This window comes from Arthroderma uncinatum (assembly GCF_011692745.1).
Source record: "Arthroderma uncinatum strain CBS 119779 chromosome Unknown scaffold2, whole genome shotgun sequence".
NCBI lineage: Eukaryota > Fungi > Ascomycota > Eurotiomycetes > Onygenales > Arthrodermataceae > Arthroderma > Arthroderma uncinatum.
Genome location: NW_022983864.1, coordinates 5408131 through 5421158, shown reverse-complemented (window position 1 = coordinate 5421158; position 13028 = coordinate 5408131). Strand labels below are relative to the sequence as shown.

At 48.8% G+C, this 13028-nt stretch overlaps 2 protein-coding genes across 2 annotated transcripts; one reads left to right on the top strand and one right to left on the bottom strand.

Annotated features, from left to right (window-relative positions):
• Nucleotides 1-635: 635 nt before the first annotated feature.
• GIQ15_03583 (uncharacterized protein) lies at nucleotides 636-995 on the top strand (the record flags this gene model as incomplete). Its single annotated transcript, XM_033551000.1, has 3 exons — nucleotides 636-696; nucleotides 749-829; nucleotides 916-995. The coding sequence occupies 3 exons, from the start codon at nucleotides 636-638 to the stop codon at nucleotides 993-995; spliced, it is 222 nt and encodes a 73-aa protein (XP_033408161.1).
• Nucleotides 996-7384: 6389 nt separating this feature from the next.
• Nucleotides 7385-9576, bottom strand: GIQ15_03582 (extracellular elastinolytic metalloproteinase; the record flags this gene model as incomplete). Its single annotated transcript, XM_033550999.1, has 5 exons — nucleotides 7385-7565; nucleotides 7623-8037; nucleotides 8124-8674; nucleotides 8731-9125; nucleotides 9223-9576. 5 exons carry the CDS (start codon nucleotides 9574-9576, stop codon nucleotides 7385-7387), a joined length of 1896 nt encoding a protein of 631 aa, XP_033408160.1.
• Nucleotides 9577-13028: the final 3452 nt, after the last annotated feature.

The following is a 13028-nucleotide window of genomic DNA, read 5'->3' as shown; positions in this document are numbered from 1 at the left end:
TGTTCCACTAGCCAAGAGCTAAGTACGTTACCCTTGATCGAGAAGTCACCGAGCATACTCCGTACTTCTAGTACATGGAAGGGTACTACTGGGTAATAGCTTGGAGCATACCTGCTTAGTATACCGACTGGGTATATCAGCGTGGGTGAAATTAGGCGTATTTAGCCGATAAGCTTCAGGGGCGTTGGTTTTCTTACTACCGTCGGTACAATATAATCCTCCTACGTCGGTGTGTATGCTCTTTGGTTGTACGGTGGTTTTCTCGTATCATCGGCATACCCGGGCATCTTATGTCGCCGTGAAGGGCTAAATGTATGCAAAGTGATGGATGATATGCAGGCAGCTCGTATATTAAAGTGGATGAATGTCTAGGGGGACGATTCGACAGCCAAATATAGTGGCACTTTGGATCAAGGCTGAAAGGTAGGGGGCCGATGCATGATTGGAACAAATTCCGCAGGGTATTTAAGCTGGAGTTTGGGTCGACTAGGTGGATGAGCATCTCACACTGTCATCACCACACATATTTGAAAGTTGTGCGACTCCAGCTACTGTGGTAGTTATATTCCCGTTCAGAAAATCTATTTGGTATTCACAATATCAAACTAAGTCACACTCAACGAACGAAACCAAGGATGAAAATCTCAATCATCTTGCTTCTGGTAGCTGCTGTTAGCGCTGCTCCTTTAGCTACCGGTATGGCCATTTTCTTGCAGCTGTCTCGACCTAGGACTGACTCTTGTAACAGGTAGCTCTGCCGACGCTGATGAGGCCGTGGTCTATCCAGCAAAGGTCGATCAATCATGGGTTGATGCCGAGGTTAAAGCACGTAAGTTATAATGATCTATACTGCTGAGAAGAGAGTCGCATTTTTCATGGCCCATCTACATTGTGGTCATTATTCTGATGCCGCAGTAGGGTCTATAGAGGACGCTGATGAAGCCGTCGTTTACCCTGCTAAAGTCGATCAGTCCTGGGTGGATGCAGAGGCATAAGGCGAGCATATATGGCTTACATATTCGGCTCTGTATTGAGTGACCACGAATAATATACTGAAATTGTAGCCAGATGTTGCAGGCTTTAGCTACTCCCTTTTAGTTGTGTAGGGTGACTTTATAGAGAGTTATAATATTGATTGAGACATCCAAGCGTAGATACACAGAACAGAAATCTTCAATTAACGTTTTAAATTTACGACTCAACTGACTATACAAGTAACATGAGGTTGCAGTTCTCGGCATTGCATGGATGCTAACGAGCCGTTCTCTTGCTGTTATTGCATTTAAAGTAGATCCTTTGCACCCTCCCTGTTCCCCGATACCTCATAGTAGCACCATTGCCTCTCCTCAAATACAAATCTCACTAGATAGGCTATACTCAACCACTTCATGATGTCAGGCGACCACCAAGTCTACCACCCCATTAAGCGAAGCTCGATCGAGAACGAGAGCGATGACCTGGCAAGAGAATTCAAAAATCCAACCAGTCAGAGAACCGTAGTAACTATACTGTCAGCCATAATAGCCGTGTTGTTCTGTCTGAATGGATTCCTCATCATTTATCAGTTCAAGGAGACCACATCACCAAATTGCGATTGCGGATCATATTTCGGTGCGGCGTCGTGACAACACCCCTTAGAATATGGCCACTTCACTAACTCTTTGCAGCTGGCTTAGAAAGGACTGTCCCCATACAAATATACCAGTCTACCAAGTTTGTTTCTGAAAACGCGAGCGAGGTTGCCCGCTTATGGGAAGAACTCAGCGGCGATCCAGGAGTTGTTGCTCTTCCACAGGAATTCGTATCCAAAAAACGCCTTCCACATGCTATGCGCTTTCCGTGGGATACTAATAAAGGAGTATATCTACTACAAGGATTCCACAATCTTCATTGCTTGGTTAATGGCTCCTCCACCCGGCTCCTCCCCTTTGCCTCTCTGAAGCACATATAAACTGACCTGAGTTGCATAACTAGCGAACCCTCTTTCGATATGTCTGGAACGCTGATCGTGGACTACCACAACAAATTGCTTTTACTCATATTCAGCACTGCCTTGACCAGTTGCGCCAGGATGTTATTTGTAACGCAGACGACACGCCGCGGTATGCTGGTTTCCAAAGTCCACCTGGGACTGGGGCGGGCCAGGTCCGAATGTGTAAGGACTGGGGAAAGCTGGAGAAATGGGCCCGTGAGAGAACCGCCTGCTTCAAGCACGAAGATGAGGTCCCAGGGAGAATGGTAGATCGCTTCAAGTTCTGTCCGGATGGAAAGGTGCTGTGGCCAACAAATAACTCCAACTGATAACAAGAGAGCTACAATAGATGGTTTCAAGAATCACGAGGTGAAAAAGAAAATAGAAATTCAAAGTGGAGGCTGTTTCTTCATGAAGAATCTTGATTTATATAGTTGACAGTATGATCAGTTTCTGGGGAAGATTATATCTCGACAGTTATATAACTATCTAAGTATATTATATCACCATTTTAAACCCCAAACCAACCTTGGATATCCTACAGGCGGCCATACTAAGGACGGAAGCTGTTAGCAAAGCACCACACCATCCAATGAGTCCAACCCAGCCGCCTGTCCCCTTCAAAATTGCACCCGCAATAGGGTTGCCCACGAGGACACCACATCCTACAACGGACAACGTCATCCCTAAACGGGTACCAATCTTACTCTTGTCAGAAGAGAGATTCACCACCCCTGCAGCTGGTAGTCCCATAAAGGCGCCAGCCGAAAACCCACAGATGATGCAAAAGACCACCAACCCGGCCGAGCTCTTTATCGCAATAAGGCAAAATGTCAATACCGCGCTAATAAACGCAACCATTGTTTGTACATTAATAGATCCAATCCTGTCAGCATAGAAACCAGGGATCAAACGACCAGGTAATGAGCTCGCATTAATAATCACAAGCAGATAAGATTCAAGGACCGTCGAGATGCTGCTTTCTTCGAGTGCATATAGTTGGATATAGTAAAAGATGATATACAAACCCGTAAACCCGAAAATGAGACCGATATTGAGTAGAATGAATGGTGTGTCTTTAAATGCTGTCCTATCTACCAGGCTGTACTTTGTTTTTGTCATCGGGATGACTCTGGATCTCATCAGAAAAAAGGGGAGGAGTTGGGTTGCCAATATGATAAACCCGATCACCCGAGTAGCCCAACGGAAACCTATCTGGGGTTGGAGGCGCGTGAAAATGATCGGGTATATGATTCCACCTAAATCCTCAGCTTAGAAATTGACGGTTATTCTCACTCCTCTGGGTTCCTTGCTACATACCGACAGCACTGCCAGCCGAAGACGCGCCCATCGCTAGCGCAGTACTCTTGTGAAAATATTGCGAGACAATCGCCGGGGCGGGCACGTAGAGGCAACCAAAACCTAGGCCCATGGTAATCGCTTGAGCGAGGAAGACCTGCCAGTACTCGCTACAGAGGCTCGTCATAAACATTCCGAGAACAGTGAGCAGCGACCCCAGTCCAAGCAGCGACTTTAAATAGCCTGCGTCAACAATCGGTCCCACGGCCATCGAGATGATGAACATGAGAAACGCCTGCGTCGATCCAATCCAGGATATATCCGAAGGAGATTTTGAAGAGAGCAATTCAAGTTCATAGAACGTTTGGTAAACTCCAAAGGCATTCATAAGTCCCCTGGGAGATCACAATTGATGGTAAGCCACTGATGACGAAGTCCGGCCGCTTTCCGGGTTGGGAGCAAGTTTACCATGTATTCAGATTTAAACAGAAGGCCCCGAGAACTTGCAACCATGCAAACCAGTCCTCATCTGGTGCAGACGAAGATGGGCGGCCGATAATGTCTTGTCGGGGGCCCTCCTCCCCTCCACTGCGGTCTGCTTCTACAGACGCAGATCGTGGCTTTTCGCCCATGATTTCTTGCTTCATGAATACAACGACGGCCGAAATATGTAGGAATATCAAGGCTCGGAATAAACGTTACAACCGTCGGTGTTTAAGCAAGAATCCTCCTCAGAGAAATTGATTTCCCGTGATGGTGATGGAGTAGGGGTCGCTGATAGCTTTGATTTGAGGGGGTGTTTGCCCGCAACCCTAGCATAACATTATGCACATGGAGGTCATTGTCCAACAGTTCTATTTTACGTACTGGTAATAGACACCCCGGAAGGCTCCGTAAATTTCGCGTTTCTTTTTACGGCAGATCTGGCTCATGCCGCCACCATTGTGGGAATCCATTGCCGTAGACCAGTTAGAGAGTCGAGGACCAGCGTTGTCCAGCCAGCGATCATGCACTCCATGCATGCAGCTTATGCAAGGATCTGATTGTCTATTCCTTGGCCAAATCCTGCTGAAATATATAACTACGGTGTATCTTACTGTCGCGAAATCTTCTTTCTCCTAATCTGGAAAGCAACTTCTCGTACAATTAAACGGACTAACACCATTTTTCACAGTTATAATTAGAGCTGTACATCTATATCAGTGTCTAGCTTGACTTAACCTTTCAAAGGGCTATCACTCCCTAGCTTTATCAAAGGGAGCGATGCTACAATATCTTACATGACCTAAAAAAAAGCATATACGGGCACGTACTGCCTACCCTGGCTGGATCGTCAGGCCACTGAGCGGTGGAATCCGAGCATCGACATGGATAGCTATTTGAGGATGTAAGCTTACTCCATCCGACCGACACTGTCTCTTTGCATATGGTGCCTTTCGGGAGCGGAAGCATATGATGCCCGCTTTGCAGGTGCACCAGCCTCATCTGAAATGCAGCCATGTGAAGACTATAATAGTTATATGGGGCCCTCTTCCTTCATAAAAATCACCAGGACAGAGCCAGCCAGCCAGGCCATTTTACCATCCTACCCCGGAACCACTGAATTCGTTCGAGAAGTCACTTTCGCCTTTTCGATAAGTCAGCTAACCATCCACGATGGCCATGTCTGGGTTAGAATCCCTAGGGATGACCGTCTTAGTAGTTGCTTGGGTATTCGCTGGCCTCGCTACTCTCATTGTTGCTACTAGGTATTATGTCCGGTGGAAAATCATAGGGAGATTCACAATTGACGATGCTCTCATTTTCGTTGCACTCGTGAGTCCAGATACGCCATGGCCTTTGGGAAGATCAAGTTTATGGCTGACCGAACAAGGCTCTCGGAATAGGGAATTCCATCTTCCTGACGATATCTACGCACTGGGGGCTGGGAACCCATATGGCAGCATTGTCCGGGGAAGAGGTCATGCACTCGGTTAAATGGGTATATCTCTGCGAGTTCTTTTCCATTATGTCGCCCTGCATCGGCCGGATAGCTTATGCATCCTTACTGCTGAGCCTTCTCCCCCCTATTCGATGGCGAAGTCGCGTGCTGTGGAGCCTCATATGGATTCAATTTGTGGTGGACGTCGCGACCGTGATTGTCAGCTTCTCCCAATGTAGGCCGATAAGCAAGTTCTGGAATAACAGTGTTCCAGGCAGCTGTTGGCCACCTACTGTGCAGCAAAACACTGGCTACTTCCAGGGTGGTAGGGTTTTTCGTGCCCCTTTATTTCATTCGCTGGATGCTGACTGACCCCAAATCGAAGCTGTGTGTTCCGTCGTTGACCTTGCCCTTGCTGCCTTCCCGGCTAGCATGTTCTGGAATCTGAACATGGAGTGGAAGAAGAAAGTATCGCTGTCATGCTTGATGGGCCTAGGTATCTTGTAGGTATCATTGTTTCATTTTGACGAAGAAAGGCTTGCTCGGCGCTAACCAGTTAACTAATCGGCGAATGAAACTCCAGTGCGATGATAGCGTCAATTGTCAAAACAGTCCAATTAAGAGCGATCACGGCGAAAGCAGATATTACGTACGCCATGGCGCAGCTTGCGATCTGGTGGACATTGGAGGCATATCTTGTCATCATCGCGACCTCCATCCCGACGTTGAGGCCGATCATAACACCGAACAGAGCATCTGGCAATAGGCAAAAGGGAAGCTCGATAAAGAGATCAAATATTATCCACTCTCACCAGTCTAGCTATGGCCACAGTAGACAGTTTGAAAGGATAGGCGATTCCCAGCTTCTGGAGAGTAACGGCTCTGGCGACAGCACCCGCCACGTTGGCGAAGCCTATACCCTGCAGGAGGGAACCCACCAGCATGACCATAGGATGGATAGAGGAGAAGGAATAGAGAAGACAACGACAATAGGGATCACATATGGAAATCGCACCGAGGCAGACCCACGGCTGTGCTTAGGCGCTGATTTTTGATGTCTTAGCAGCTCTGAGCCATGTACTGCACAAACAAATGAGGACTGTTAAGGGCTAAGCTTATCCAAGTTATAATATATAACCAGGTATCTTCCTGGAAGACCTCGTGAGAGAATACTCTTCGGCAGGTGCTCGTTCTCAAATCTAGCATACGGAAGGGCAAAATTCGATTACAACGGCGTCTCATCGGACAATAAACCAAGTGATATCTCAAACGGCATCCCAAGCTAGAGGAGCATGAGGCCAAATGACGAAAATGGACCACCATTTAATTCCCTTTGGCCAGCGCATGGCTACTACTACATGATGAACCTATTCCAGATGGCCTCACCTCCAACACAGCACGTTGGACTTCCCTCGCGCATGCAATGCTCGTTTGATTACGAGCAACATCATCCCTGGCGGGCTAGAAGACCCTAGGGCTTAGCCAGGCTTGCGCTGCTGCGGGACATATCGCCGGGGTCAAAATCTCTGATCCAGACCACGTCAACAAGAGCAAAAACCGTGATATTCGATTTTTCGAAGACAGAGATTCTCAGGCGGGGAGTACAGGCGCTTACAGACCACCGTCTACTATAAACCTATCATAAAGTCATGCTATATGATCGAAGATGTGCCCCATGATTTAGAGGTAGTGGAGAGTTGGATTCTAGGAAGAACTGAATGGAGGAATGGAGCGATAGACTAAGCGGGAACTCATCAATGACAATTCGGAGTAATGAGATGTGAAGCTTCTCATTTGATAAGGCCCCTCTACTCTTTCTACTTGTTCGTATCGCCTTGGTATAAATTTCGTAGATTGTCATAAGAGGGAGAGCAAGATAACATCCACCGGCCACCAGGCTGGTCAACAACTTGGGTTAAGCAGCTAACTCTTAATACCCTGTGATAGCCCACATGCATTGCACCTAGCCGAGTTGGACTAGGCTTTTGGTATTACCGCAATCTAATTCCTCTCAATAACTCGATTTGATGGCACTCGACTGTACTTGCTTTAATTAAAGAGGAATGGGCCCACGACTCACGTCACTTTCTCGTAAATCACAGAGATAATATTGGAAATTCAATGGAAATTTGAATTGAGAGCTATGTACAGTCTCCTTCCTACTAACTATATACATGGAAGAAACAATGCGCTTAACAACCAGAAGGAATTTGGTTGCTGCCAGTACGGGTGGTGCCGTATTTGGCGCCGGTGCCGAGGCCACGCTTGGCGAAGGCCTTCCAGATGGTACACTTGTTGGCACCGTTCGTGGCGGCACGGTCAGCATCGATGATGGCGTCACGAGCCTGGACGAAGTTGGGGTTGCATGGCATGCTATAAATAGACATATTAGTTCGTTGCTTTGGAATTGTGGATAGGGAATAAACTTACATGGCCATTCCATCCATGACGAGCTTCATAGCAAGATGACGGCCGTCAGTTGGGACGCCATTTTGGAAGACTGGGGTGGCGCTCCAGGTGCCACCATGGGCATCAATCAGAGCCCACATAACTTCATAGAGCATGGTGGCCCAAACGGTACCAATGCCGTGAACCTCCCTCATGCCGTTGACAGAGGTGTACGTGTAGGGGTTAGTTTGCAAGCTGGTGGAGTATAGGTATCGACGGATACCATTGGGGGTGTTAGCAGCCCAAGCACCCATAGAGTAGTTGGTGCTGTGGGTATCCCTGGACTTTAGACGGATGGCGGTGGCGTAGAAATCACCCCAGCCCTCACCCATACCACCGGACTCGAGAGCGTTCAAGCAAGAACTGTTGGCGGGACCACCACAGAGACGGTTGGAAACTATAAGACAGCGATGTTAACTTTGTAAAAGGCTAGGGGGAGGAAGCTATTTTGGGGATAAGATGTTGGGGTTTCGGGATACTTACGACCGTGGGCGTATTCGTGGATGACGATGCCGGCTTCGAGGCAACCGTCACGGTTGGGGCGGGCAGTAGTCCAGTTGTACATTCTCATACGGCCGGGGGAGCCGTCTGGAGGAGTAGCAAAGTTGGCATTGTTGGTGCCAGAGCCGTCCTGAGCATTGACGATGGCGAAATCGTTACCCCTACCGCCCTTGTTGCCGTTGTTAACCTGGAAATTTCCAGCGGCCTCGTTAAAGCCGAAAGAGTAGAGAAGGTCGTGGAACTTGTTGGTGGTGTAGAAGAGCTGGGTGATGGAGAAGTCCTTGTATGAAGATGGGGGGGTCATAGTGCTGCTGTAGGGGTACTTGAAGATGAGGTTTGCGCTCTGTGGGCGGTAGTTGTTGAGGTATCCGCTGCCACCGGTTGGGTTGTCCTGGGCAATGGCGTTGTTACCACGGGTGGTTGGGTACTTGTTGGTACCATCAGAGTGCCAGGTGAATGGAGAGGAAGCGGTGTCCCATGGGTCACGGATGGTGGTGGGGGCACCCTCGGTAGGATCGTTGAGACCCCAGGCACTGTAGTCCATGTCAGCATAGCCTCAGTTAGAGACAAACGGTTATTAGATACGTACAAGACCGAGAACTCAGCGGAGGCAACGTAGTCGACAACGTTGTGGACCTTCTCGCTATCATTGGCATCAACATAGGACAAAAGCCAGTTGTCACCAACATCAGTCTCAACTCTCCAGGTAAGAGCTAGGCTTCCATCTTCCTTCTGAAGATAGACGAGCTTAGCCTTGGGGGTAGAGAGAGCTCCGGAAGTTCCTTGGAACTCAAAGGACTCCTTGCCCTGGGCAGCCTTAGCCTTAGCATTCTCAGACTTAACTGGAAGGCTAAGAGCCTTGACGGCACCCTTCAAAGCCTTAACAGGGTCAGAGAAGGCACGCTTGACCATGGGGTTCTCCTTGGGGATCTCTCCAGTAAAGAAGGAGTTTCCGAAGGAGAAGACTTTGCCATCGCGGTCAATCTAAGAAAGGATATCAGTCAAACTGGTTCGAAGCAGGCAAAATAAAAATAATAATAATAATAATAATAATAATGGTAATATAATAACTTACGTTGACATTGAAATCAGCGTTGTCAATATCAAGACCGTGAGCAGTCTGGCGGAAGTGAACGTGGCCAATTCCGTTGGTACCAATATAATGGTCATCAACCACGCGGAAGGTGGACTTTGGAAGAGTGCTCTTCACAAGCTTGGTAGCGGTCGAGACGTAGTCGTCGTCCTTGGAGAAGGAGAGAGCTTGAATCTTCTCGGCGGTGGCCTCACTGTCCATGTACTTGGCCTTCAATGGGAGACGGAAGGAGTCGATGTCGACGCCACGGCGGCTCAGCACAGAGCTGGTTTGCTGCTCAGCAGGGTGTGCGAGAACATTGACGGGCAGGGCCAGAAGCCCGGCAAGCAAAAGTCCGTGCATGGTATGTCTTTGGGGAATACCCGATTCACAGACAAGAAGAAAAAAGATGGAAGGGTGGATGGATCAGAGAACACTGTTCGTCTGAGGAGCTCTGCTTGACTCTTTCTGGGACATCTTTCTGGACATTCTTCACGGTTTATATAGAAGAATCATCCCCCCATGTCAATGCCAATCCCAAAAGTCTTATCATTCGGACCCTTGGATGAGTTTCCCCATCCCCTCCCTTGCTCTCTTGGAGTCTCGTGAGGCATGCAAGCATTTCTCAGGCTGCTTGAATGTGCTGTCCGACTGTCTGGCCGTCTGGCTGCTGGCTCGCTGGGCGGCTGCTGAACACGTCCCCTAGTCATCTCGGCCCGTGTCAAACCTCATTAAACTATTCTGTCTGCCAAGCAGAAACATCTTATACGGGATATTCCTGCGCTAGAGCTTTCAGCAGATCCGGGTCATGCCGTGATGTGCATTCTCCGTACTCCCACACCGCGAGCTCGACGGGCGCGTCTCTCAGCCGTGGTTCTCTGAGCCCGGGACTCGATCACAATCCAGCTGGTGTAGCTTCAAAGCGGTCTCGCCAGTCCATCTCCGCGAGCTGTGAAAAAAAAAAAAGCAGCAAAACCGATCAGGTGGCCTGTCCGATACTGTACTCAATTGCCGTGACCGGTGCCAGTTTTCCTGAGTAGCATCCAGGGAAGGTTGAGAAATAAGCGTTGGATGGATGAGACCTCGGACAGGGTGTCCCTTACATCGATCGTGATCCTACCACGGCTGGACTCGGGCAAGCATGAGGTTCATCGCCATCTTCAGTTTGCCAGAGGAAAAAGGGCCATCCCCAGTGACGGGATGATCACACGCCAGGCGGAGGACAGGGTCCTGAAAGTGCGTTTTTGCTGGCTTTAGCGCCGCCGAGGTGAGAAGGCTATTATAAATCCCACCAGCGTCTCACCAACGCCCGCCAACCACCCACAACATCCACAACGTCCACCAGCGGATAGACATCCTCCAGCTTTTGATATGATTAACGATGCATAACTACAGATTACGGAGTCCTCTGTATGGCCGGGAAGGCCGACTGGGGGTTACCGACCCCCATGTCCGGGGATCGACCCACGGCCGCGGCAGGGCTACTCTCTACCTCGGCCATATATACAGTTCACGAGCGAAAAAAAGTCTTATATTGCCATCGCATCGCAGGATAGCGTCAGGGCAAAGTTAAGTATTCTGCGGGGTGATGCGGGGTGACATGCATATCCAGATATCTCAGCAGCAGTTCGTGGCGAACACTCTGGGGATATCGCGGAGTTCAGGTCAGCCCGGCTTGTCAAACATGCAGACATGCAGCCATCGGCCTGTCATCGCAGTTATCCCTGCTCGGTCTTCACCCCACAGAGGTGTCAGGGCTAGCTGATACGAGACTCTAAATCTTCTAGACCGCGTCTAGAAACTATGACGGATGGTGGAAGATATGATGCTTCGAGGGGGAACGGCCCATCCTATTCCGGTTGCAACCCTATCAACTATACTTCATCTACTTCATCTATTTATTTTGGGGCTCTCAGACGGCAGGGCCGGTGAACTATTATAGGCCTGGAAGGGGGGTCGACGCAGTTTATCTTATATTGCATGTTGCTTAATTTAATCACACTCCGCTTTCTCTCGGGTTTATATCAATTTCCGAACCCTTGGCCTCATGCTATGCCTGCCGCGGGAAGTTGGGGTGTTTTCCGCACACTGCATGAAATATATCCCCCCCTATCCCTCTCTCAGTGGCTACATTCTTCGAGAGGAGGGCTGTTAAGCATCACTGTCGACCAAAACGGAAGGTAGTGACAAACATTATCCGGGCTAAGCATTCGGAAACACCCGACTTATTCTTGGAATCCGGGGGATGCGTTACCATGCAGCCTGTTTACCCTTAATCTTTCGTTCATGCTTCACGCCTCGCAGCACTCCTTTACTTACCCGTGGAAGTCCCGAAATAGAATATCCTCCATCAAGCTACCGGGTTTGGCGCCGTGTGAACGTGTGAACGTGTGAACGTGCAGAAAGCTAGAGCGCTGTTAATCAACATGACGCCACTCTACCCCTGGATGACTGGTCGGTAAATATAAAAAGCTGATTTTCAAACCCCGGGCGACGATAGCCCTGACATGACGATCATTTCAGGCAGATACGGAGACGGGACATATTGGCGGCAGGAATATGATAGCACCACCCGGATATTGTTTCTCAGCTCATTCCCTAGTGCTCCGCATTTCCCAAACACAACTAGTTTCTGCCAACTGTCAATACTCCGTACGCCAGCTTCTTTGAAATGCTATCCCGGGTTGCCTGAGGAGTTTCTGGCATTTGCTACCTTCGCCCCATCTTGGAACCACTACCGACTACAGAATGCATCTTCTGCATTCAGCAAAAATGCTGAACATTTCAACGGCGGGAGATATAAGAATTTAGTGTGGGTGATAGAACACCGATAAGCATGCCTACCAGGCACGCTAAGCTTCCCTCATGAACGAAAGAAGGCCATGGCTTCCTTCCAGAATTCGACCGCCGTTCCAAGGAGCCTCTGGGCAGGCACAAACTCGGATATCCTCCGCATCGCTCCCTCGATTCTCGTATACAAAAAAAAAGAAAAAAAAAACGGCCCAAAGCCGCCATGCTCACCGGACACCCCCCCTTGTTTCCCGTCGCCAGCCACAGTACTTTTTATGAATAGTTACATTATCGGTAAACAAAGCGGTGGCGAACTTGGCAAGTAACTCTGCAATTTATTATTGATAACTACAGGATGTATAACTTCCCCGCATTCTTATCTGCAATAAACGTAGTTGATATCTAGAGATGTTAATATGAGCACCGCCGTAACCGGAGAAATCTGTCGAGAAACCCTTTATGAGGAAATTATGAGCAAGCTGAAGAATGATACACTAACTTACAGCCCTCGGTCCTGCAATAAAGCGAAACTATAAATTATATTATGCCACTGGATTAGATTGCCCCGGGCATTTACTTGGCTTATGGCATTACAGGAATTGCACTCACCAACAACACTTTCTACATATTCAGCTTCTATTTACTCCTTTCAAAACGCAAGCTGACCTCCAAGCCACCAGTATCAAATATGTCCCTAAACTCATCCGATCGCAAAAACCAGTGGCCAAAACACTCTCCTCCTCCCACCTTACGCGACCCGGAACCCAGGTCACCCACCCACAGAGTCGCCTACGTCTCAGACCAGCGCTAATAAAACGCTACTAGCAGCGAGCTTTCCCATCCTCATTTATATCTGGAGGGACGTTGTATACCCTGGAGATCACGGACGTTGATCAACCTGATCAACCTGATCAGCAAGATCAACATGAACTCAGTCAGGGTTCTTGCACGCGATGATGATCGATGATGATCGATGATGATCGATCGGTTTATCTCCCGCGAACCCGTTACGACGGTTCACAGGA